At 44.0% G+C, this 24,643-nt stretch overlaps 1 protein-coding gene across 3 annotated transcripts in view; it reads left to right on the top strand.

Moving 5' to 3' along the window:
* The window catches only part of LRRK1 (leucine rich repeat kinase 1), a 78,962-nt gene that overhangs the window by 14,242 nt on the left and 40,077 nt on the right, over nucleotides 1–24,643 (top strand). For all 3 annotated transcript variants that reach the window (XM_064517890.1, XM_064517889.1, XM_064517891.1), the window contains exons 3-10: nucleotides 7,363–7,526; nucleotides 9,040–9,211; nucleotides 11,667–11,846; nucleotides 12,509–12,657; nucleotides 20,609–20,835; nucleotides 21,355–21,482; nucleotides 21,732–21,895; nucleotides 22,609–22,746. In XM_064517890.1, the coding sequence (XP_064373960.1) occupies nucleotides 7,363–7,526; nucleotides 9,040–9,211; nucleotides 11,667–11,846; nucleotides 12,509–12,657; nucleotides 20,609–20,835; nucleotides 21,355–21,482; nucleotides 21,732–21,895; nucleotides 22,609–22,746 (1,322 nt within the window). The remainder of the gene's footprint in view (nucleotides 1–7,362; nucleotides 7,527–9,039; nucleotides 9,212–11,666; nucleotides 11,847–12,508; nucleotides 12,658–20,608; nucleotides 20,836–21,354; nucleotides 21,483–21,731; nucleotides 21,896–22,608; nucleotides 22,747–24,643) is intronic.

Below are 24,643 nucleotides of genomic sequence, written 5' to 3'. Positions count from 1 at the left end.
GCGTCTGTTTTTCATAATTCAGTTTAGGAGCCCCTTAAAAAGACAGGAGCCCAGAGCATTTTTCCATCCGGGACTTAATTTTTTCCTTTCCAATTTGCATTAGCAAATGCTTTTTCCTTGCAGGTCAGGAGCGTTTCTAAATAGAATATTTCCAGTGGTTCTGGTGATCATTGGTCACTTTGCATTGCTGAACCTAAAATTGTCCGCGTGCCCCTGACAAAATCCTTTATGCTTGCTGGGAAATGGTCAGTGCAGAGCAGGATTTAGCGTATGTGGTACTGGCACGTAAACAATTTAAAAATAATACCAGATTATGCAACAACAATGAAAAAGATCCCTTCAGTACTGGGTTTTTGTCTCCAAAGCATTCTTCTGTGTTTCATATTTGGTCTTTTGTAGGGTTATGTTCTCTTTCAGGGGCAGTGAGCATTGATTAAAAGCTGTATTGTAAATCTGGACTTCATTTGTACTAAAAACATCTTCTTTTCCACTGGCATGGCAAGCAGATCTCAGTGTAGAGCTGTTCCTTTAATTAGTTTAAATAATGGACATTTAGATGAAATTGAGCCACGTAAAAAAGTCAGAAGAAGTGTGTGTGTGTGTGGAGGTTTCCCTCTTTGTCCTGAGAAAATGGCACGTCTCCCCAGTCGGGAAGAAATATTAATCCCTGCGAGGGGGACGTGGCCCGGTTCTGTCCTGGCCTTTCCAGCGGGGACGCTGCATTTCCCAGATAAACCAGCTTGTTATCTCGCAGGTGCGTTTACTGTGACTTTCCCTCTCCATCTCCTGGCAGGGACTTTTGCAAGTTGTTTGAATCCTGACATTTTACAGCAGAATCAATTGGGCCAGGTGTATTTTGCCTAAATCCTGGGAAAAAGATGAAACGGGTGGCAGGGTTTTTGCTGCAGGACTTGCCTCTGTCCCCCACGCCAAGGAAGGCGGAGGAGCGACCTCCTTCCTGGGGCCACAGCGAAGCAGCAGGTCCTGGGCTGTGGCTGCATCTTTTTATTTAAGTAATAAATAAGTTATTTAAGCAATTTAAGTAATGAAAGAATGGAATGAATGAAACATTTTTAAACAACCAATAAAACCCCGCTTTGAGGTTTAGAGAAGGAGCACTGAAGGGCGGTTTGTTTCATAAAGCATTCTGATTCATCTGGGCTGATGTAAAATTTTACATACTTGTGTGTTAAAGAAGCCTGAGAGTTTGTTTTTTCTGCCCAGTCTGGGATGGGACGTTTTTATCACTATCTCAAAGATTTACATGAGATAGAAAACTTTTCCTTACCCAGTCTAGTTGGAAAGCGCAATATAGGTCAGATGCATCTTCCTCTGAAACCACTGGAGGCTTCCTGCTGGCTGCTACTCAGTGTATTAATTTGAAGCTTTCAACACACCGTAAGATACATGTGTCTGGTGCAGAGATGCCGTGTGCCTCAGAACTAACCTGGCTTTCTGTTAATTTTGCAAACCCGCCTGCCATTGCCTCCTTAGAGCAATACTGAAAAACGTTCAGCGACTCTTGTGAGTCTTTAAGCATTTGGGAGATTGGCTTAAAATATTTAGCACGTTTTAAACCTCGTCTCTGTCCCTTTTTGCGTCTGCTCTGTGGCAGTGAACAGAAGTCAAAATGGCAAAAATTTAATCTGGGAAAGGTTAGTGGTAGCCATCTGGTGCTGTTGAGGGATTAATGCCTGAGCCCCCCCGGGAGAGGCAGCCTCTCTGCCCGCCCGTCCCCGGATCCTCGCTAGACCGGAGGCTTGGATTTCACTCTAATGGGACGCGGAGATGAAAATAACTGTCAAGGGTAAAATGTAGCAGGTAATTCAGACAAAGAAACCGCCAGCCAAAAGACGTTACGTTCAGTGGCCGCTGTCAGAGCTGCTTGAGAGCAGTCTGTGCCAGAGCAGAGGCGGGCAGCCAGCGGTCCAGGGAATTAATAGCTTTATTGAGCATCTCTTCATGGGAGGCTGTGTTAAAGTCATCATCCCTATTTGCTCCCATCTCTGGAAGTACCTGCACAAACTATGACAAGGTCAGTAGCAGTTTTAAAGTTGTGTTATTATTGTAATTCTGTTCTGAAGTAGGCTAGCTTCCTGCCCTAATTTGTCCTGCATTAAACATGTCATTTATATTTTTTTCTGATAAATAAGAATGTTCCAGTATTGTAGTTAGTTACCAAAGAACTTTTGTCTTATCAAAGGGACTTAATGTAGCACCTGTAAATTCTGAGATGTTATGTGTCAAAAAATGCAGTGATTTGGGACATAAAGATAATAATCATCGGTATAGTGTGCTATTTTGTTATGCTGCTGTGTGCTGATAGTTTGCTGATTCACAGCATTTACCTGCAAACCCTCACCTTTTTACTGTTGAAGGGATGCTATCAATTTAGAAATTTTAGGTTTTAAACAGTTTCTTCACCAGCCCTATTAACAGGGCCTGAGAATGGATGTAACTGCACTTAACACTGATACCCTCATGATACCTTTATTACTAAAAACGTCTGTTTTTGTTTTGTTTCTTTCAGCTAAGACAGCACAGTCCATTTCGCTTTTAGATTGATACTGCTGTAATTGTTGAATGGCAGTAAAATAACATTGCTTTTTAAATTAGTAACCACTGTTATGTTTGGAATATTTTTTAAAAGAAAATTAGTCTTGGTCTTAGCTTTTATAAAAGACTGTTACTGCAAAACCTACCTTAAAGCTACTCCATAAGACATTGAAATCAGGAGTGGGAAATATTTCCAAAGTGAGTTCCTTTTAATACAAACTGTTAAGTGGTGTAAGGAATAGAAGAAGGATGTGTTTTTAATGTCAACAAATGCCTGCTGTTTTCCCTTCTTTAGAACTAGCATTTGGTTTGGTTACAGTCATTAATAGAAAGAGAAGATTGCAGGACATCAAGCAAAGAAAAGGTACAGTGGGTCTACAGAGAAATTAAACAAAGAAGCTGCAGAGATAGAGGATTGAGCGGTAAGGAGCCTTATGGCCTTGTTTTCATCAGTGTTCAAATACATGTTAGAGAAATGAACCCAGACTGTACTACCTCAGTTCAAATAGACTTTGTTTATCTGCTTTCCTTCTGCAACCTCAGAAGGAAAGAGCGGGCTGATTTGGGGCAGTGGTTTTTAGAGGCCCTCACAGGAATTCTGTCCCTGACCATTGTGCAATAAAGCAAAAGCCAAAGGAAATCACAAAAGGGCTGTAAGAGCTTCTGGAGTTTCGCATTGTCTTTTATTATAGGAATACTCAAGAAGTACCGATAGCGTGTCATAACTTGCTATGCCGAATACATTTTTGTATGTTAACATAGACCTTACTGAGCAAAATGCAGAAGTCAGGGCCTAAATCTATGCAATCCAAGAATTAAAAGCGCTTTTTTACATCCAGGCTTAAATGCTCAGCATGTTGCATGATCAAGTCCGAAAACAGAGGTGCAGTGTTACTCAACTTCAGTTATTGCTCTCATACTGTGTTATTTAAGGCTGTATGAATCTGAGGTGACCCTATTGAATGAAAGTCATGAAGTTTTCAGGTAAAGAAAGAGTATGAAGCATGTAGGGTTAAAGCTGTAGGCAGGATCATTTTGGATTTCAGCCCAGATTTCTGGTAAAATCAGCTCATGCATATACTGGCAAAATTTTATTCCAGCCTACATGAATGCCAGTCCTGATGATAGTTCAGCCATGCATCTTGTAGAAATAAAACAGTCTTTAACCAGCACAGTGTAATTTTTCTCCTCTTTTTTTTTTCTTTTTCTTTGCCTTATAGTCAGTATAAGTTTAGCTTATAAAATATGTCTGGCTTCTCATTTTCCAGTTGTGTTTCAGAAGTCAATATATCATTTCTTAAGTCACCAGGAAGTCTTCTGCAAATTGGGCAATTCAGTTCACCAGGTGCTTAGCTTTGCAACGATGGCTTCCGTGTTTTTTGGGAACTGGGCAATGGATGGCCTGTTTTCCACTATCACTTAGTCTTTGAAAACTCGAGGTAGCTTTGACAGAACCATAGGGGTGCAGCTGTTGGTCGAGGGCAAGCTTTTGTTACTCCATGGCTCATCAGTTTTACTCTTTTCAGGCTTGTAAATTAGTTCACTTGCATGGTCTTTCGCTGCTGAAGACCTTTAACAGCTTTTCCCTCCAGATCTTCTTAGGCAGGAGGTCAATTTGCTCTGCAGAATACAATCACAGAATGAAATTTTGATGACAGTTACATAATGAATTTGAATGATGAGCAGCATAATTTTTCTTCCAAGGACACTAAAACATAAATACATCAATTTCAAACACCAGAATTGTCCAGACTGCTTAGATTCAATGAAGCTTTTCTTGACTTGTACTTGATGGATGTTCAAACATAGCCTAACTAGTCAGTTTTGGTCAGATCAATAAAAAGTTCTTATGTACTTAAGACTCAAATGGAGTTTAGGGACCAAAATTAAGGTCCTGAAATTTTGACTAAACTGCCAGCTAAGTTTGGGAGCATGTTAACTCCATGAAACCAACAGTTTGTGACCATCCGTGTCCTGGAGTGCCCGGAAGTCTGCACCTAACGCATGTGAGCAGACTGTGACGGGTGATGCCCAGCCCATGTTCTCCAAACATTGCTTGTAACTACGCCATTCTGCCAGAGAGGATTTAAGGTTTTTGAGGGGGCCAGAAGGAGCATGGAAGAGGAAGCATGACACATTAGCCAAGCGATTTCATGAAGCAGTCATGGCTAAAACGCAGAAGCAGTCTTGGGGTTAGTCTAGTTTGCCGAGTTCCTCCTTCCCTCAGTTGTAATGTCATGGTCCTTCTCGTGCTCCCTGGCCTAGCTGATTCGGTGGTCCCTGGTGGGGCAGTTTCAAGAGGAGAGGTGGAAAATGCCCCTGTACGGAGTGGTCCGGCGTGCAGAAAGTGCGAGAGGTTGGTTGGAGACCTCTCTAGCAGAAGAGGAAGTGATCCTGGGATCTCCCAGATCCTCAGTGAACCTCTACCACGAGGTGCTTGTATCTCCACCTCGCCTGGCCATGATTCAAAAAGAACGAATGATAGCCCAGCTCAGCTCTTGGCAGAAAGGATGTGCCTGTCCACTTGGATGGGGCTCCAGGCGTGGATCTTGAGTGATAGTCCCCAGAATTAGGAATTGGGGCTGGAAGGATGTAAAACTTGTCCCTACTCTCAGCATTTTTTTAGTGACTAGCTGAAAGCTGCTGTGCTCTGGCAGCCCTGATTTGAAGGGCTTCCTGCTCAGCTCTCCAGCTGTGTTGGATCTCCAGTGCAAGGCGTTTTTTTCTTCAAGGGGAATTCCAACGCTTCTCTCTGGGTCCGGGATTTCATCACGGGCACTGAGCACAGGGTGGCTGCGTGCTCCAGGAGCTGGAGTGTCTTCTCTGATCTGTACTTACAATTGTACTTAGTCCTGTAATGAACTGTTTAGATTGGAGAACCATTTTGCTTGAAAATTCTTCCCCTTTAAACAGATAGCTGCTTAGGAATAATTTGCATTTCCTTCCTTTGGTGTCCATAAAACCAATTAAAGCATATGCAGTATTCAGAGAGGTCCATTACAAGTGGGTGGTCTGCTGTAAAGGCCTCGAGCAAATGCTGGATAGGTTTTCTGTTACGTGCTCCTGAAAACTAGAGAATTAGAAGGAAAAGCTAATGCAGTGAAAGCATAGCACCCACTGCATGAGTTCTGAGATGCTGTTCATTGTGCTATAATATAACAACACGTTCATTTCCCTTGATTTCTGCTCTTTGTCCTTCACACATTCTGCATCATCTGAGAAAGGTTATTGATGCCTACACGTTTTTAATGGAATCAATCTCTGGAGCCATCTCTGATGTCTGAGTGATTTGAGCTTCATTTAAATAATTGATGAGAAGTGTTAGTCAGAAGGTACTGGTGATTCAGACTGCATTATTCAAAGATATTTAGTGACAGTTATAGATTGGTCCAAATTTACTTCTTTTTCCAGGCTGCATTAAACTAAGCCCTGCACGACATATGTGTCTGTTTAAAAAGTTCTTGTTAACTCATGTGAAAATCTGTGGGCTTCACGGGTTTTCTTTAACCAGTTGCAGATAAGCAGTAATAATTAATAATATTTTATTAGGAAAAAGTGAGTATGAAATAGTCTCTTTTCAAGTGAAAAGTGCTTCTGGTTTTGGTTTTCTCTGTCTCGCATGTCATTCTTTTGTGCTCCTTAATGGAGGCAGCTTAATGCTTTGCTCCCTGGGCTCACAGGAGCCCTGTGGTGTGGGCGATGTGAGATACACGGGGAGAGAGAATCACGACCCCAGCGAAGCTGCAACCTCAGTGTTGGGCAGAGGACGGGGAAATGGAGGGGAGGCATTCGGGCTGGCTGACCCCAGCATTGGTGCCACAACCAGGAATGGACCTGAGCATCTTCCTTGCAGTTCAGTGGCTTTTCTGCCAAAGCACACAGCTTTCCCCTCCTCTTAGCCAGGATCCGTGTGTGTCACTTCGTGGCTGCCTTTTTGTTAGCCACAGCAGAGCATCTTCTTTGACAGCCTGCAGCGTTTCATCTTGAAACTTGTTGGTAGTGTACCTGGGGCAACCTCAGACAAAATAAATCCAGCACCCATCTAGCAGTCCTGTGGCTGAAACACAAGAGCAGGGATTTCTAGAGATACACAGTTCCTTTAAAATGTAAAAACTCACATGGCTTCTAAGAGCGTTTAAAAAAAAATCTAGCCTGGGACACTATCCAGGATTGAGCTTGGTGATGCTGGGCATCTTGCATAATCTCCTTTTATTCTGTTTTCCCATCTAGAAAGTAGAGCGTAATAATTCTCTTTCCTTTGACATTCATTAAGGTGTAGAAAGCTCTAGTTGCAAGTGCTGGAGAAGTACAGTGGGGCTTTATCAGGCCCTTGGCATGAGATGAATGAAGTGTGACTGAAGTGAGGCTAATATCAGAATTGCTTTGCAGGCCCTGCAGACTCCTGCTTCTTTAGAAGTACCGTAAGTGCCAGTCTCGTGTAAGTATTTCCCTTCCCAAGTTGCTGCACCAGGAACCCAGTGTGTCGGGCTGCAGTAGCACGTACATGTCTCTGTGTGAGCTTTCACACCTTCCTTTGGAAACCACCTCTAGGAGCAATTGAGGAAGTCACTGTCCCTTTTAGTTTCATGTCCCTGTTGGAAAGTACTTTAACATTCTTTAACATGGCTTTCTGTCATCAGACAGTTTAGGTGTTTTTTTTCCCTTCACCTTTTTAATTGTATGCAGTAAATATTTCACTGAAAATAATCTCCCCCTTTTTTTTTGCCAGATTGCATTGGTGTTACAGCTGTGCGTGAATAATAAATAGGTACTACTTCTGACCCCTCTTTTCCTCTTTTACTGCAGGATCTGTGGACATGGGTGGCAAGCAGTCCACGGTCGGTGAGGTCTCCATACTTCAGACACCCGTGACAGAAAGCATTCAGGCTGCTTACAAAACTGGAGACTCCAGTAAGGCCCAAGAGTTGATTAAGTTGTCATGCGAGGAGACTGCATTGCAAGTGGAAAAGGTAGAGTAGAGTTACTCTTCTCCAAATTTTATTGAGAAAGAAACCTTCACATGCCGAGCTGCTGCCTTGCATCATTCCACATGCAGACAACAGTATGTTCATTTACCTACCGTGCTGGTGCTGCAGGGTCCCAGGCAGGACTTGTGTGGGGCGCTTCAGGAACATAGGGACAGGATTTTCTCTTGAAAGCACAGGTCAGAAAGATGAGACAGACCTCAGGGAGAGCGTACATAGGCACAGAGGGGTTAAACAACATGTTAAGGTCAGTCACAGCAGCAGGAGTGGGGCCAAAGGACAGAAATCCTATTGACATCGAAGTGGATGGTAAAACTCCTGCTGGCTTTACTGGGGTCAGTATTTCACATCACACTGCCAGTTTATCGGAGCACGTGAGGCTGTGTTGGCTTTGCGAGATGCAGAGTCCTGGGCTTTTCAGCCCTCCCTCCAAAGAGGCCAGATGCAAGCCAGCTCTGGTCCAGGAGGCCTCCACTGACCTCCAGCTGACATGTCCTGTTTTGCAGCTTGTATATATGACTTAATCTTCAGAAAGTGTACAGTGTCTTGGGTTGCTGGGCTTCTGGTGGAGTTGGCAGGCAGAATCTGTGCGATCTTTGTAGGGACTGAAAGTTGCTTTAATATGGAAGTGAGTCCTGCATTCAGCAGCTGCACAAAAAAACTCTTAAAATCTTTTCTTCTCAGTATGGTGGACTACTATAGAGAAAACAAATGGAGTTCCTAGTGACTTAGAAAGATGGTTACAGTATAAGAGATTTATTTGTCAAAGGCTGGAGTATGGCTGGAGTATGACTGAAACATTAGTTTTAAAGTCTTGATTATGGTGAAGTAATCAGCAAAACTTATACTAAATGTAAAATTACTATGCACGATTCTCAGCTGGTATAAACAAACACTTTATGCTAACTGCACGTCTGGCCCTGAGTCTTCATTATCCAGGAATATATTACTCTTCATAGCACACATCTGTTTAAAGGTCGAGGTGCATGACAGTGTGTTATAATTTCTGTAAATTTTCAGGCGAGATAGTGTCACGATTTCTGCTGAATTGCCCAGAATTGCCCTCTTTCCTCCCTAAACACCACCATTACCATGTTTGGAGAGTACCTGAGAATTAAGTCCAGGCTTAGTGGCCATCTCCAAAATAAGATACCACTTCACCTGCCAGCAGAGCTGTGCAAATGGTGTTTCTGTTGGTCTGTGCAAAATTGTTTTATATTTACCATGCTGGACCTTGGGCACTTCTGCAGTAAAGCCATACAAAAGACTATTAAACAAAAACAATAAATTAATATAATTACTTATTACATCAACAGCAGAGGTTATAGTGGCTATTAGTGTTCACGACGTTCTCAGCTAACCACAGTGACAGAGTGTATGCATTTGCATGGGCATAAATAGATACATAGCTCTAGAAATGCTCTTTTCCTTAGCCTGCCCCCTTTATAGAAATGAGAAGAGGGTCACAGAGTTTATTTTGCTGCATTTTCTTTTCCAGTGTCAGCTTTTGGGTATTGCAGCAGCATATGGAGATCTGCAGGCGGTGAGGTATTTACTGAAGGAAGCATTAGTGGTGTTACCAACAGAACCTAATGATGACAATGCAGCTGTGGTGGCTGCGTATTTTGGACATAAGGATGTTGTGAAAGAACTGCTGGACTCCTTGCATGGTAAGCCTGCTGTTGGGTTGTCTCTGCCTTTTCTCCAGGCTTTTCAATAGCTGTGTGCTACAGCTTCAAGCAGGCATTATTTTTTTTTTCCACTTCCCTTGAAAGGGGAGGGACTCAGTCATGGGAAAGTGGGTGGAGGGAGCTAATATCTGCTGTGTCCTAAGAAAGCTTCTCCCATGGGGGAAGAAAACACACGCATAAAAATATTCCGTGTTTGCAAACTGGAAGTAGGGAAAGATGCCATTTAGCCGATTCATTCCCATCAGCCCTCGCAGCTGGGTAATATCCCAGACCCTGCAGAGAAATTACAGGATTTTCAGGAAACAGAATCATCCCACTGTGCTGATCCTGCAGACACAGCGGGGCTGGGAAGGAGGGAGTGCAGCATGACTGTCTGGCAAGGAATAGTTTGGGTCAAAGATGGCAGCATGTTCTTTGCTCTCTTGTTCCTGCCTTTTTGATTTGACTTGCAGGGGAATTTCTCAGTTTGAATCATCATTTTATTTTATTTACATTTTCATTTTGATACAATGATTTTATGGCAGAGAAAAACAATTTTTTAGCCCCAGGTGCAATTCTTAAGGCAGGTTTTTCCCTTGCAGCTGTGGGGAAAAAAGAGCATGGCTCTGCGAGTCGGGACCAGGAGTGGTACTGGAGTCGCCCGCTGCTCTCATCGCATACTGCGGCGTTGCAGCCGCTTCTCGCCGGGGGCTGCCCATGGAGGCAGGTCTGGCAGTGCTGCACAGCAGCCGGGCTGAATTATTCATCGCTGTCTTGACCTCAGGCATGGCGGTGGTCGCAATGGCTAAGCTCATCCTCTGCAACCTTTGATCTGAATATAGCTCTGGCTCCCCACCAAAGCCATATGCTTGCCGGTGGCCTCCATGAGAACAGGAATATGCTGTTGGGACACCTACATGTTTGATTTATTGGACTGTTAGAGCGCTAACAAGCAACAGAAACTTTGCAGTTTTGGAGGGGGGTGCAATTAAACATAATATCTCATTCAGCCAGAAAAGGAGGCTGATGAGACTGTTTTTGTAACCCAGCAGCAAAAACTAAAATTATTTTAATATAATTATATTAAAATAATACTCTTGGTAATGAAAAGTGACCTAAGTAGATGCTGGAAACTTAGATAGGTTTAGAACTGACCAAATGCCCTTAAATCCTTGATTTGGGGGACTCGGGTGCAGGGATTAGCCCTATAAAGATGCAGCTTTCAGAAGTGTTTATACAGGACCTTCCAGTGGTTTCCTTGTGAAGTTATGTAGAGACCAGTCACAGTGCTTGAGACTAAATTGCATGTATATCGCATCCAGGAGCGTTGCCTTGGCTAGTGCACTGCAGTGATTCTCTCTGGCTCCATGTGAACTTCTGGCTTATAGCTGAAGTGGAGCCTGATTTTTGCAGCGTGAGGGTGAGAGATATAGTAAAGCTGTTAAGGGTGCAAAGAGTGACATTATTTCTGCAGTTGCATTATTTCAACTATTTCCCAGTTGCAGAAACTTGGGCTTGTGGACTTTTCTGCAACCATTTTACACTGGATGTGAGTTTGTAAAATAAATGGAGGTGGTGGTGTAAATCAGGAAGATTAGAGTATGGCTTGCTGTTCTACCGCAGACATTTAGTTACGTAGGGGAAAATTATGCTCACCCAGAGGAAAGCGATGTTCTACAAACAAAAATTTCAGCAAAAAAGCAGTTTGGGGATGACTAAAATGATAAGGAAATACATGCTGAAGTTAGAATATTTTTTTTTTTAGTTTTTAGCCTTAAATAACATTTGCCTAAATTTACTGTAAATTGATAGTAAAAAATTCACTCAAAATATTTCAGTGGGAAATTGAATTTTTTATGGGAGACTTTCGCTTGCAGTGAAAGCTAACTAAAGCAATTATTTCACATTATCTAAAACATTTATTTTTGGCTTATTTATCCAGAAAGATGAAAAGTCACCTGTTTTCCCTGTTCTTTGTATCCCCTCTCATGAAGCTGGAAGAAATGGCCTATCTCAGATGTTTGTCTCTAATGTCTGCAGGATCAGTCCCGTTGTCTCTGAATGCAAGACAATTTTGATCACCCCTCGCCACTTCTGCTTGGGAATAGATGTTGGATTTTTTACCCAGCAGCCTAGCAGGCAGCCTCCAAACCCTGCTCTTGTCGCTAGCTTATGCACGGTTAGGTCAGGGCTAGTCAAAAGAGTTACCTATTAGAAGGTAGGTAATGAGGAGCAGTTAAAGAAAGCAGGTTGCTCACAGCCCAGCTCAACAGGAAAGATTGTGTCAAATCAATTTGGGACTGCTCTGTAACACACTTTTGCAGTGCAGTCTGCTCTTTTGCCATCGGGGTTTCATCCTATACCCCTTTCCATAGCCGTTGTTTGCAGATGACTTTTGCACTTCACAGACTGATCCAGCAGCATCAACTAAATCAAATGCCCTGTTTTTTCATAGGTCCTAGTACTTGCCAGCAGCTCCTGAACTGGATGCTGGCCATAGCCTGCCAGCAGGGACACTTGGACGTAGTAAAACTCCTCATTCGAGCGTATAGTGCTGACCCAGAGAGCTGCGCAGTCAGGAAGAATGAGTTTCCAGTTCTTATACGGTTGCCCCTGTATGCTGCTATAAAGGCAGGTATGTATTTGCATACTTCAAAGTTTTGTCCCTTTTCTGCAATGCCTTTTAAAGAATGGGCTGAATTCTTGTCCCTATCTGGGAAAGTATTGGTGTGGCCTGGCTTTCCTGGAATTGTTCTGAATTTCAACCACAGCAGGTTAGAACAGAATTGGTTCTGAATCTTTTGATTTAGCCAGATTTAAGGCAGGGCCTTCCTGAGTTAAATTACTGAAAATGCTGGGAGACTGAACCTTCCTCTTTAATTTTAAATGCCTCGGGGGGGGGGGGGGGGGGGAAGCTGTCCAAAACCAGAAACCTTGCAAGTATAAGTATTATTGTAATGGGTACTGTGGCACACAGGTTTGATCTAGGCTGAGCAATTTACACTTCAAAGCACAGCTGTGTATATAGTTTAATAAGGCAGGAAAAAAAAAAAGAAAAAAGAAATATAGTCGAGGCCAGTGCTTTCATATAGTGTCTTTGCTGTCTCGGATTGACCAAACTAAATGCCATCACTGGAGGAAACAGTCTTTATATAGTTCAGTTCCCTTTTTGCACACCCCCGTGCAGATTGTTTTTTTTTTTTCAGAAGTGGTTATTTCCCATGGATTTCTCTTCAGCTCCGTGTTGAATCACTTGCATAAGAACAAGAGAACAGACAATATTCTTTTTCTCTAAAGGGAATGAAGATGTAGCTGTGTTCTTGTTACGGAATGGTGCTTTCTTCTGCTCCTACATCCTGATGGACAGTCCTGAATCCAGCAAACACCTTCTGAGGAAGTATTTCATTGAGACAAGCCCACTACCAGGTAGTGCTCCAGCAAAAACAGTAAGTAGCCATTTATCTGTCTGAAGAGGTGCTCTTTTAAAGGAGCATCATGTTCATAATTGATAATTGTCTTTGCATACCACGGTGGCTGGTGACTTTCCTTCTCCACTAAGAGCCTTGTGGTTTGCTACCCATTTAGAGAAGGAGCTGCCGAAGTGGCTTTCATGCCAGTGCTGAACTGCAAGGTGTAAAGCCTGAAGCCTTTAAATAGTATCACTGTGCAGGCTGGTATGTGTGGCAGCTTCTGCTTGGCCATTTTAACATCAGTGTGTGAACTAGGCTTACAGTGTGGAAAGGAGACTTGGGCTTTGTACTCAAAGCGTGCCAGCTCTACCATAGGCTTCCTCTGTGACCCCAGGCAAATCATTTCCTTTAGGTTTCTGTGGTCCGTTTTGGTTGCACATGAGCTCTGTGCTGGCCAGGAGTGTTAGCATGGCACAGAGCTGAGCATATAAACCCTTCTCTGCCCTGGGTCTGTTAGCTCAGATATAGCCAAACAAAAAGGCTCATGTGGCTCTTGGTTAACTTGGAGCATGGACAGAGCAAGCTCAAAATATATTCCTCCCTGCCTCAGGTCCTCAGCATTGAAAGAGGTCTGGTAGCCTTTATTGTCACTCTCAGAACATGACTGGCTATCTGGAGCAACAGGGAGAGTCATGTGTGATCACATCGTAATAATGTGATATTAATGTGATCCCTTGCTTGTCCCATGTAATCGATTTTTGGTGGGACACAGAGGCTACGCACTAAATTTTGTTAGCCGACAAAAAGAAACTGAAGTCTTCTTAGGTTGACAAGAACTCTGTTTGCTACTTAGCCATCAACAGGCTTTCAGCAACTTACATCTCAGTTTCTTCTGCTGTAAAATGGGGATATTTAAACTTCTTGTACCTCACAGAGCTGGTGGAAGGTTTAATACATTGTAATGTTGCTTTGAGATCCACAGATGAGTGGCATTGTTTTAATGCAGAGTATTATTACATTTCATAGCTATCCCGTATCTTTGCATAACTAGGCTATACTGTTCACTCTCTTAATCTCTATTATCCAGTCTCCTTTATTCAGAAGCGAAGGATGTCCCACAGCACATGGTGTTGCCGCTTTGTAGGGAATCATGTGATGTTTCATGTTATTGATCATTTCTACCGTTAGTTTTAGTTTTCAGGCATTTTTCACTTTTCTCTTCAGCAGGTGGTATAAACCACCACGTCCCAGGTGATGTTCGCCAGGAACACGTTCAGGACTCTGAGTTTCCTTGTAGGTCACTTTGGAGATGTGGTTCATGACCCCATGGTGAGAGTGGTGGCAGATATTCTTCATGGTGCCCTGGATGTTGTTTTGCAGAACACTGTGGCTCAGCATCCTCTTTTCGGAGTTCTTTCTGCTCTTACCAGGAAGGGACGAGATGATGCAGTGTTCAGACTAACCGGCCGGTGTGTCTGAGCAATACTGTTCCTCACACTGTAGAGAAAGCTGGTAGGATTTCCTAAATGTTTAAACCGCAGAGAAGAGGTCTGTTTTCCTTGTGAACTTGCTGGCAATATTTAACTTAGCCGCTGTAATAAATGACTCAGCTTTGCTGTTGTCACACCCTGAGCGAAGAAGAGAGAAGTCTTAAAACATGAGCTAATTGACAGAAGGGCCTGGTTTAAAAAAAAAAAAAAAAAAAGGCAAAACATAAAAAAAAAAAAAAAAAAAAAAGAGAAGCTTGACCTTGATTCTCCTTGTAGCCGTTTGCTTTTTATATGTTGTATATTTAAGGTTTTCTCTTTGAACTCAGATTGGCAGGCTAGGCTACGTTCAGGCAATCTTGTCCTAGTTTCTCTGCAAAGCTCAGGTCTGACAGTCACACACCCTGATATTATTTTTAAAACACAGCTTCATGGTGGCTGCAGACAAGCTGCCTCGGTGCTTTGCTTTCCTCGTTATCTCACAAGGTTCACGAACGTTGCTCTTCCTGAGTCGTGGGAGGAAGCGCAAATGGAGTGTGCGGAGATGGCGATACGCGTGGCAGCCAGCTGGGCTTCAGAAAGTCTCTCCTGCGGGACAGAGGAGACCAAGCACTGATCGTTTCAAAATCAGCCCAAAACTTCGAAAGGGGCTTGTTCCACCTGGGCTATCCCCGAGTGGGAGCACTGCACAGGTGACCTCAGAGCGGTTTCACGGCAGTGAGTGCTACCAGCCGTGCGCAGGCGGTGGTTGGAGGCCTTTGCGTAGCCATCGCCCCATCCAGGCAGCCGTCACACTGCATATGGTGCTGCCCTTTCCGAGACGACAGGAGTCACATCTCATTTTTCTCATCCTTGTTTCTCCTTTTTTTTTTTTTTCCCCGGGTGTAAATATATCCCCATGCCAAGCCACTAGCATGCTAAAATGAGGAAGTGCTCCATTTTTACAGGAACAGGTAGCAAATGTCAAAAATAACCCCCCGCGTCTGGGCACAGATTCCAGACGTTCAGATGGGTGTAGTCCGCATGGAGATACATTTAACTTTTCAATGTGTGCAGTGTTAGATTTTGTTTTTTTCCATTGCAAACTGGAAAAGAGATTAAACTGCTGCATTTTCCCAAGGAAGCGTTTTGCCAAGATTTTTATATGCAAGCATATAAATGTGTATATATGTGTGTGAATATCATCTATTTCTTTATCCACCACCTGGCTGAGCTCGGTTACATCACCACCAGTAGAGAAATCTGCAGCAGTTCCACTCAAGACTCGCGCTGACGTTACTGACGGTGGAATTAATCACCATCGTTACAACAGCCCAGCTATGGCAAGAGTGAGGTGCTGCTGGGGCATGTGAAGTCAGGAGAAATGCCTAACAGCCTTTTTTAACCACCTTACCAACTAGTCTCAAATTTAAGTACATGTTTTTCGCATTTATGGTTGATAATTTGGCTTTACTTGCCCCAGAGCAGTGGGGTCTCTTGCCTTCCTCAACATATGCCCTGACATCACTGCACTAGATGGTTTCCATCCAGTTTGCAGGACTCGAGGGCTCTCCCCACTGAGAAGTTCTTGCCTGGGCAGGGAGAGGAGTGTGCAGAGGTTTTCCTCGCCCTTCTGAAGACCAGTGAGCCAGCAAGGGTCAGGCTGCGCCCAGGAACGGCAGACGCTGGCCCTCCGGCTGGTGCCAAGCAGAAAGGTTGGGTTGATTCCTGAGCTCGGCAAGCTCGGCATCACAGCCTTTTGGCATCCAAGGGACAGGCTTTTCTGGGAAGCTGGTGGAGATGATGAAGTGTGAGTTGGGGAGGAAATCCCTACTCTTCATGGTGTTGCAGTCGAGCTTTCTTTCACTTAATTCTGTCTTCACTACAGAGTGCTCAGCCAAATGAATCCCTAATGTAACTCCCCGACAGCAGGGTACTTAGACCAAGGATGAATTTGGTCCACTATTTTGAAGTCAGACAAGGGGGTTGGCTGATCTCTGCAGCTTGCAGCGCTCGAGGACAAGAGACGCTGTCCGTCCCGGGCTCCAGATGAGCAGGCGGCCTGAGCGCAAGGCGCTTACTGCTGAGATCTCAAAAGCTGCCCGGGAGACAGATGCCCACCCTGCAGCGTTCATAGCAGGTGTTGGATTTCACCATCTCATATGTGGTTTTAGAAGTGACCGTCTGAATTCTGCAGTTATCTTTGTATCACATTACAATACTTTGAGGCCGTGACTCTGCATTTTTGAGATGAACGATACGCAGTAATCTAAATCCAAAACAGAGATGAGTATCAGTCTGAAATGGGAGGCAGCAGAGACGCATGGTCCTGCTTGCACCCGGTAAAAGCAGGTTGCGTGTCATATTCCTGCTGCATTGGTTGGAGTCCACTCAAGGACAGGTCCCTTTTTGTACTGAAATAAGAGCCAGGGCCCACTGTCAAGAGCATCATGTTGAAGCAGAGCAAGAGCTGAGGGAGGAGATAAACACCAGCAGTTCTTTTTTTCTGCTTTATTTTCTTTACTGCAGCTTTGTTGGGAGAGCTTAGCGAAGTGGGAAGAGGAGGAGTGTGCATTTTTCCTCCTGGCTCTGCTGTGAGATGAGGAAGTGTTACTGTCCCGTTACACGGATTGGCAAACGGAGGCTGGGTAACTCGAGCCAGGGACTGGTGCCACGCAGGAAATCTGGGTCAGGGACAGGGGCTCTGGAGTCTGAATCCGGCATCTCAGCCCCAAGAGCCTGCTTTCTCCTGGGAGGTGGAAACAAAACGAGCAAGCCAGCTCCAGGCGTTCGTTCCCACCACTGCTGGCATTTGAAAGCACTGCGTAGATATATGCGTCCTGTATGTGAGTGAAAGACCTGTGCACAGGCTTTTGAATTGAATATTAGCTTGGATTTTTGGTTGTAATTCTGTTTTTTTTTTTTTTTTTTTTGCTTCTGTGGGTTTAGGTAAAATATGTGAGTAGTTCAAGGGATTGGACACTTTGGTCATGGATGCATATCTTAGGAAAGGTGCTACAAAGATCATCACATTTTATATCAGACTCTAAAAGTTGATTAAGGAAAAGAAAAGCCTTCCCGGACTCCTTTTGGGCCATGGTGTGGGTCCTATGCATGCACTGCCATCGCAGTAATACCATTTCCAAAGGAGAAAGTGTCAGGAAGCCCCCATTTCATTTCCATCTTGCTGTACTGTTGAGAGTTGTTCTGAGCTCCCAGGGTAAACCTCCTCTGCTCAACATCTTTGCTGTGTGTCCTGCTCAGCGCAGTGCTAGTCTTTGCCTGGCGATCATAATATACATATAGTAATAACTAAAAGCTTAGGTTATCCGTGCTGAAGTCACCTTTGGCTGTAATTTCACAGTTTACTTTTTGCACTGGGACAAGGGAGCTTTGGTCTTGCAGCCAGATCTTCATCCCAGCTTGATCTCCTGCCTGCACTTTGCTCCATGCAAATCCATAAGGAGCCACCTCAGCCGCTGCCGGAGAGCTCCCTGGAGCTCCCTGTTGTTCCAAACCCCACATCTTGACCGCGATGCAAGTAAGCGGGAATCCCCTTACTTCCCAGGGTTTTTTTAAGGACACAGCAATGCCTGGAACTGCTGCCTAAGAGCTTGGGTTTTCCCCTACCCGTTCTGTTTTACCCCCATGTTTTGGCTGAATCTCAACACAACTTTTGAAAAAAAAATTCTGCATTCCTGAAAAGAAAGGCATCAGGACAGGGTATGTGTCGCAAGCCAAGGTCGGTTGTTGCAATGGCTGGTTCCCTGTTAGAAACATTTCTCATGTATGGAGGCAAACTCTGTATCCCGCTTTCCCCAGCTGGATCTTTGTTACACCTTTCTCTGCTAGCTTGAAGAGGCAATTCCTATTAAAAAAATTGCGTGGAGGATGTACTGTGGGGAGCAGGCCCTTTCGTAACGCTTTCCTAGGGCAGAGGGTATGTGCTATGTGATTTTGCTAACAGAGCATGGGGTTTTACTCAGCACTGTTAGGTAGGAGTGTAATATTTTTGGTTCTACATGGGCAGAAGTTGCCACATAGATTTAACTGTGCAGGCGTAGAAAAGCTTTTGCTGGTATGGCCTACCAACCATGATAGGGCATAAACATATCAGTAACAGAACTTCCTTGTTGATTAAGCTGTTTTTCTATCAGGGACAATTTTAGTTCATCTAAGGATAGAGCTCCGATGCTGCTGCTCTCTTCCTGTCCCCGGCCACGCTTGCCTCCCTCCTCTCGCACCGCGACCGTTGTAAGTCTGCTCGTGGTGACCTTGGCCAGGAGGCTAAACCAGCTGAAAATTCTCTCAAGTAAAGGATAATAGTATTTTCAGGCAGAGTGGTGCCCTGAGCTTGCTCACAAGTGGCCAGGTAGTTATCAGCTCTACTGCAGGATTTTGTTCAGTGTAGAACTGGGTTCCTGCTTTGCCTAGATTTTGGGGTCTGGCACCAGTTGGGGGGTTCGTGGGACAATTCAGGGTGATGATGAGAAAGAAATAGTCAAGTGTCTCAGCACAAACTTGCTTATCCTCTGTGAGGCTTCCTCATGCTGAGAAGATCTTCCAGTCCCTTAGCATCAGGACCACATCCCTCTTGAAGCACAGCGTAGCTAGGAATGGAAGAGGGAATCAGACCTGTGCGTTTATGCTCTTTTTGTGCCATAAATCACAACTGTTGCCACTGGTACCTGTCCAGTGATGTAAGCAAGCTCACTCTGGGACTGTTACAGCTGACATACAGAATTTAAAACCAGGTTTCGTAAGCACCAAACTATTAAATAACCAGATTTGAGAAACATAACGATAAAGCTGAATTCACTTCATACAAGTGTAAAAGCTTTGAAATGTAACTCTCACTGGGTACTGCGTGTTTTACAGTAGTGGTGGATGCTCTGCTTAATCTGGTTTCTTATTGCGGCTGGCTCGAGGCATGCCAACGAGGACAACATTAAACAATGGTTTCCCCAGTGATACAATGGGCGTAGTATTTCCCTTCGCATTTTAGGGCTGACCTGAGGTTTTGCTAGTGAATGTTTGAAAAGCACTGTGTCTGTGCTAAATAATATTACTATAAATTTGTAAAAAGTGCAACTCTTTATGCCTTTCCTTTATTCCGTTCTCCTAGTCATCTTAGCTATATGATCTCCATTCCCCAGAGTTCAGAGTCTCAAATATAAGTATTTGAGATAAACCGATATTTCCCTTTTCTTCCTCTCCGTTCCCCAAATGTATTGCTTTTAATTTCAGTTTTGGAGTTACGAACCTTAGAGCTATATTGGGAGAAATTGGGCAGCAAATCGAATTTGCTGTCGGGTCCTTGCTGCCTCCTGGTGGTGAGTTAATGCGACACTGCATTGAGGCCGTCTTCCGGATGAGTTATGTCAAAAGTCCTAAATTTGTGAAAACGTTTTGGGACTAACATCTTTCAAGTGGGTATTTTGGAAAGCAGATCTCATTAGAAGTCAATGAGTTGGTTTCAGATTTCCTTTGGAAAATGAAATCCTTGCACTGATGACCCTCGTGTACTCACACTTTCTTAAAAGTGAGCTGGAGTCTGAAATAAGTATTTATGCCTTTCACAATGACTTCTGTTTTTTCCAAAGACTTCCTCATCTAACCGTCAAAAGCAGGAGATGATGAAAGGAGGCAGGTGCCAAAATCACATCTCACAAATGAAAAAACAGCTTCCTAAATAATACTGGGAAAAATCCCAGTATTTAGAAATGCTTGACAAGAAGGTTATCTGCCTTTTCCTGCCTGTCCCAGACGTTCCTCTGCAGGGTCTAAGCCTTCCCCAGAATGGTTCTGGGCTGCTGCTGCTGAGAGGTTTAAGACCCAACAGTGGTGTCTGGGCATATAATAATTATTCCAGAAGTTGGCCTCCTTATGACAAGTTGTGACCACGCTTGGCAGATCTATCCTTGTCCTCTCCACAGATGCACAAGCAGCAATCTGTGAGTGCTTCCCACACTTGCTGCTCCTCAGAGGTGCCCCTGGGTGAGTTTGGCCTCTGCTGATTCTCAGCATCCCTTGGAGAGCTGAGCAGTGACTCAGGCCACTTCCCTGAGACAAACTGGGGTCTGGATGGAAGGTGGTTTGCATGATCTGTCCATATCAAGCTGCTACTAGTAGCGGGTCTAAATGCAGGGCAGGGAGCCCAGCCGCATGGAAACTCGTTGCATATTGCTAGATGAACAAGCGTTGTGGTCTGCCCACCTCTGGGGTGGGAGAGAGGGTTTCAGGCAAGGCTGGAGCTAGTGCATGGGCAGGCGAAGTCTGTCCTCACTTTGCACTGGCTCTTGGTCTTTCTTTGGATTGAAGTCATGGAGTAGCTGTGGTGCGAGCTGCTGATACCTAGGCATGATTTCATCTCAGTCAGTTAATTCCTCCAAGCAGACTGGGGAGTAAGCAGAATTTCCATACTCTGGTCTGCCAGATCGCCAGTGGTGTACAGGCTGATAGCAATCAAGCAAGAGGGATTTTACTAATGTCATTTTCTGTCTTTTCTTTGACATGCGCAGGCTTTGTGTGTGAACTGGTCAAACCTCAAACTGCCCTGGGTGGATCTGGACTGGCTCATTGACATCTCCTGCCAGATAACTGAGCTGGACCTGTCTGCCAACTGCCTGGTCTCTCTTCCATCCGTGATTCCTTGGGGCCTGATAAACCTCAGGAAGCTCAGCCTGGCTGACAATCAGCTCACGGAGTTACCCAGCGTACAGTCGTCTGATGAAATTATATGTACCAGGTGTGTGCGCTGGATGCTGAATACATGCTTACAGAGAGACAGTGCAAATGAGTCAGTTAAGCAGTTTTCACACAAGTATAAATAAGAGCATACACAGGAGCTTCTTGGTTTATTTTCTGTCTATGGCAAGGTTAAATTTGGAGTTTTCTCTTTTTCATTCTCAATGTTTCCAAGTTTTTGTCAAGACGATCACTGGGACATTTATTCTTGTGTTGTCCCATGTTGCTTCTGTTCCTTTCCAGTTCTAGTGAGCTCTGCTCCTGTTAGAGGGGAGTTCAAGCCCAGGTGGATGTTTGCAGTCTCGTATCAGTTATTTGACCTGCTATCTCTCCAGACCATTTCTGTCTGCTCCTTGACACAGGGTTAACTTTCTAAATACAGCTTTTTGCTTTGCCTCAGGAGAACACATTCGAGCTACTTTCATTCAGATGTAGAGCTGTCCTGATAAAATAGATGCTCATGGCAACATGAGTCTTTGCTAGTGTTTTCTTGATGCCTGACTGTCTTCTGTACTCACAGGTTACTCGAGGTCGACGTGTCCGGCAACAGGCTCTCTACTCTCCCTTCTGGATTCCTACATCTTAAAAACCTTAAAAAACTCGTCGCTGCCAAAAACTATATGGAGAAGTTATTTGACGAGGAAAACAGTACGTGAGGTCCAGTGTTGCATTACATTTCAAGGCCTGATTTGTAAGGGGGATCCCCAAACTTAAAATAATGCCTTAAAGCCAGTATTAGCAACAGATGCTTAGCGTCTCTCAAATGTTTGTCCAAAATATGTGAAAGGCCTGATTATTTTTATTGCTTGGGGTATCTTTTCGCTCTTTATCTAGTGAGTTTTCATCATCAGACTGCTATCAGACTTGCATCAAATTTGCAATGTTTTGTGTTTTTAGCAACTAATTGGATTGGTTTAAGGAAGCTGCAGGAGTTTGACATCTCTGACAACAGGTTGGTGGAACTTCCAACGGTTTTTCTATACTGCTTCAAGTCCCTAAACATACTGAATGTTTCCAGAAATCAGCTGAAAGTGTTTCCAGATCCCTGGGCCTGCCCCTTGGTAAGTCAAACTGCTCTGTCAGAACCAGAGGCTGAAAAAAGCTGTAGAAACAATGCAAAGCATATACTGTGATACATGTCTTATGCTAAAAGGGCTGTTCTGTTCCTGTAGAAGTGCCCCTGCCTGACTTGGTTTACGAGCCTCAGAGCAAGCCTTTCTGAGGTTCTGTCTTTGTCACAATGTCGATGGCCTTGGTGGAAAACTTCCAGAAACATGTCTCACATGGATGCATTAGTTTTGTCTAGTTCATATGAACAGAAGTACTGTTAGGATCGTTTTACAGAACACGTGGCCTTTCTTCAAAATTAACCTTGCCCAAACCCACAGATACATCAGGTATCTATACCCACACACCACTGTCACTTTATTCCTGATTGCTACAAGAAAAGTTAGTGACAAGACTGCATGGATAGCAAGAGAACAGTATACTTGGCAAAGTGTTTGTTTATGGTGGAAAATGATGGTTTTCAAAATAACTTCTGAAATACTTCTTTTAAAAAAGAATTTGCCCACTGATGCATGCCCATTAAAGCATGCTGCTACTCAGCAAATCCTGTGTGCGTGCATGCACAATAGTTTGTCTAGATTAACAAATCTAAAGAGATTGACTGGAATGAATGTATTAATGCATTGAACACGTGACAGCTGATCTACCTGATTCTTTAAAGACGTGTTTACTACTACCTGAGTGTTTTTCCTTTTTTGTTTCCCAGAAATGTTGTAAAGCATCTAGAAACTCACTGGAATACCTACCTGACGCATTGACTATTTTTTGGAAAAATCACCTCAAAGAAGTGGATTTTTCTGAGAACTCACTAAAAGAAGTTCCACCAGGACTCTTCCAGCTTGAAGTAAGTGTCAGTTCTTCCCACCTTGCAGATATTTCTGTTAGTACCTATTCAGAGCTTGAAGTCGTAGTGGTGGCTGCCTGGTTAAGATAGGAGACTACCTGCTATTCTGTGGTGATGAACGCTGCCGTTGCACAGTGCCTCTGAGCACCCTGTGACCCCCTGAATGACCATGTTCCAGCCATCATCCAACGTGATACGGCATCTAGCTTTTGACCCAGATCTTTTGAGAGCTCTTTGGATGTCTGTGGTTTTCTGTTTTGGGGACCACAGTTTGGAAGACAACCACGATATTGTGGCTGCAAGTTCCAACCTTTGAAATACAGATGTTAAGTGTGCTCACAAATAGATGTGGGTTAAAGAAAAAAAAAGACAACGCAAGTTCTTCTTAATCTGGCACACCAATGTGGTGTAATTAAGTATTAGTCTTTCTCTGTTGGTAGTATGGTTTGGAAATGGCATATTTGAATGCCATAAATAATACCAGTTGGCATCTCACTGACTTTACGCTTGTGCAGATTAAATAGTTCTGCTCATTCCCCTCTTACTCATTTAATGAATGATAAGTAGTTCCATGGCTTGTCTTGGTGGTGTGTGAAACATTTGCTAGGGGATCTGTCTCCCTCCAGAATAAATGTGGTTTAGGGTAAGATATCTCTCAAAGCCTCAGAGCATGTTCACCAAAGTTTCCTCTACATTTTGCAAACCCCTTTGTGCAAACCTGCCTCTTCTTCTCAGTGATCATCACAGATCCATAGTTTTGCTTCAAAATTCTTCAGAATTTGTGGCTTCACATAGTTTCGCACAAAACCAACCAGAACTTGGTGGTTTCCTCCAAGCTTCCCTTCCAGATTGTGAAATTCAGCGTCATGGAGTTGGAAGTAGAGGTAAATCTTTGTGCAGAAGTTTGGCTATTTGCATTATTTTGGGAAGGATATAGAAGTGATGGTTCATGCCCATTTCCAGTTTGAACCTCAGGGGTCTGCTGCAAAGAAGCCTCTGGCTCCTGCCTGGAAGCAGAGTGATGAGGATCATTTGCTCCCTCAATTGTTTTTTTTTTTTTTTTAATGATCCCTGCAGATTTGGGCCACTTTCTCATAACCATTTGTTTCAATTGGCATTTCTCTTGAAATATAATGAATCTTACAGGTTATTGTCTCCAAAACTTGCATTTTCTGAATGTGTTAAAAAAAAAAAGCCCGGTGGGCAGGAGCTACCATAGCAGACGTTAAACACTAGATGGTGCTTCAAGGGCACGTTTCCTTGGGTGCTGCTGCACCAAGTGGGATGTGAAGGCTCCCAGTGCAGGGTGCCAGAGAGGAGCTCAGTGCGGTCCCTGCTGATGGCCTGGCTGTGAAGTTAGCACACTTTGGCTACCCTAAATAATGCCAGTTCTTATCCGTATCTCTTCAGACTCACTCGGATAAAGGAAATAAACAGCAGGTCTTTTCGGTTCCCGCAGGGCCAGAGTGTGGTTTAAACTATGACTATCTGTTGCCTTCCAAGGAGCCATGACTCAGTTCTTGAGACTAATTTGCTTCTCTTGAAGAGGCTGACCCTCTCTGGGGGAAGTATGCAGGTTAGAGCCTAGTCAGCTTTTTCCCCATCACAAGCTGACACAGCCTAATTTGGATGCTGTAGTTCCTTCCCTCGAGCATAATCTAATGCAGCAGAGCCCTTCTTGCATGCCGCAGCAGAAGGTTTGAGGGAAGTTGTCTACTGCTGTCATTGCCTCACTTCTGGAGGCATCCGTTCTCTTCCTGAAAAGCAGCAAAAATGGAGAAGTTGGAGCTGAGAGAGAAGAGATGATTGCAAAACAAGGACTGGCGATTTCCAGCATGAGTTGCAAAGAGCCACAGCCACTTGGAAGTAACTAATTTTCCCTCTGCGGAGCAGGCAC

The sequence above is a fragment of the Dromaius novaehollandiae genome, chromosome 10 (genome assembly GCF_036370855.1).
Source record: "Dromaius novaehollandiae isolate bDroNov1 chromosome 10, bDroNov1.hap1, whole genome shotgun sequence".
NCBI classification, from domain to species: domain Eukaryota; kingdom Metazoa; phylum Chordata; class Aves; order Casuariiformes; family Dromaiidae; genus Dromaius; species Dromaius novaehollandiae.
This window is presented reverse-complemented; position numbering and strand designations above follow the sequence as displayed.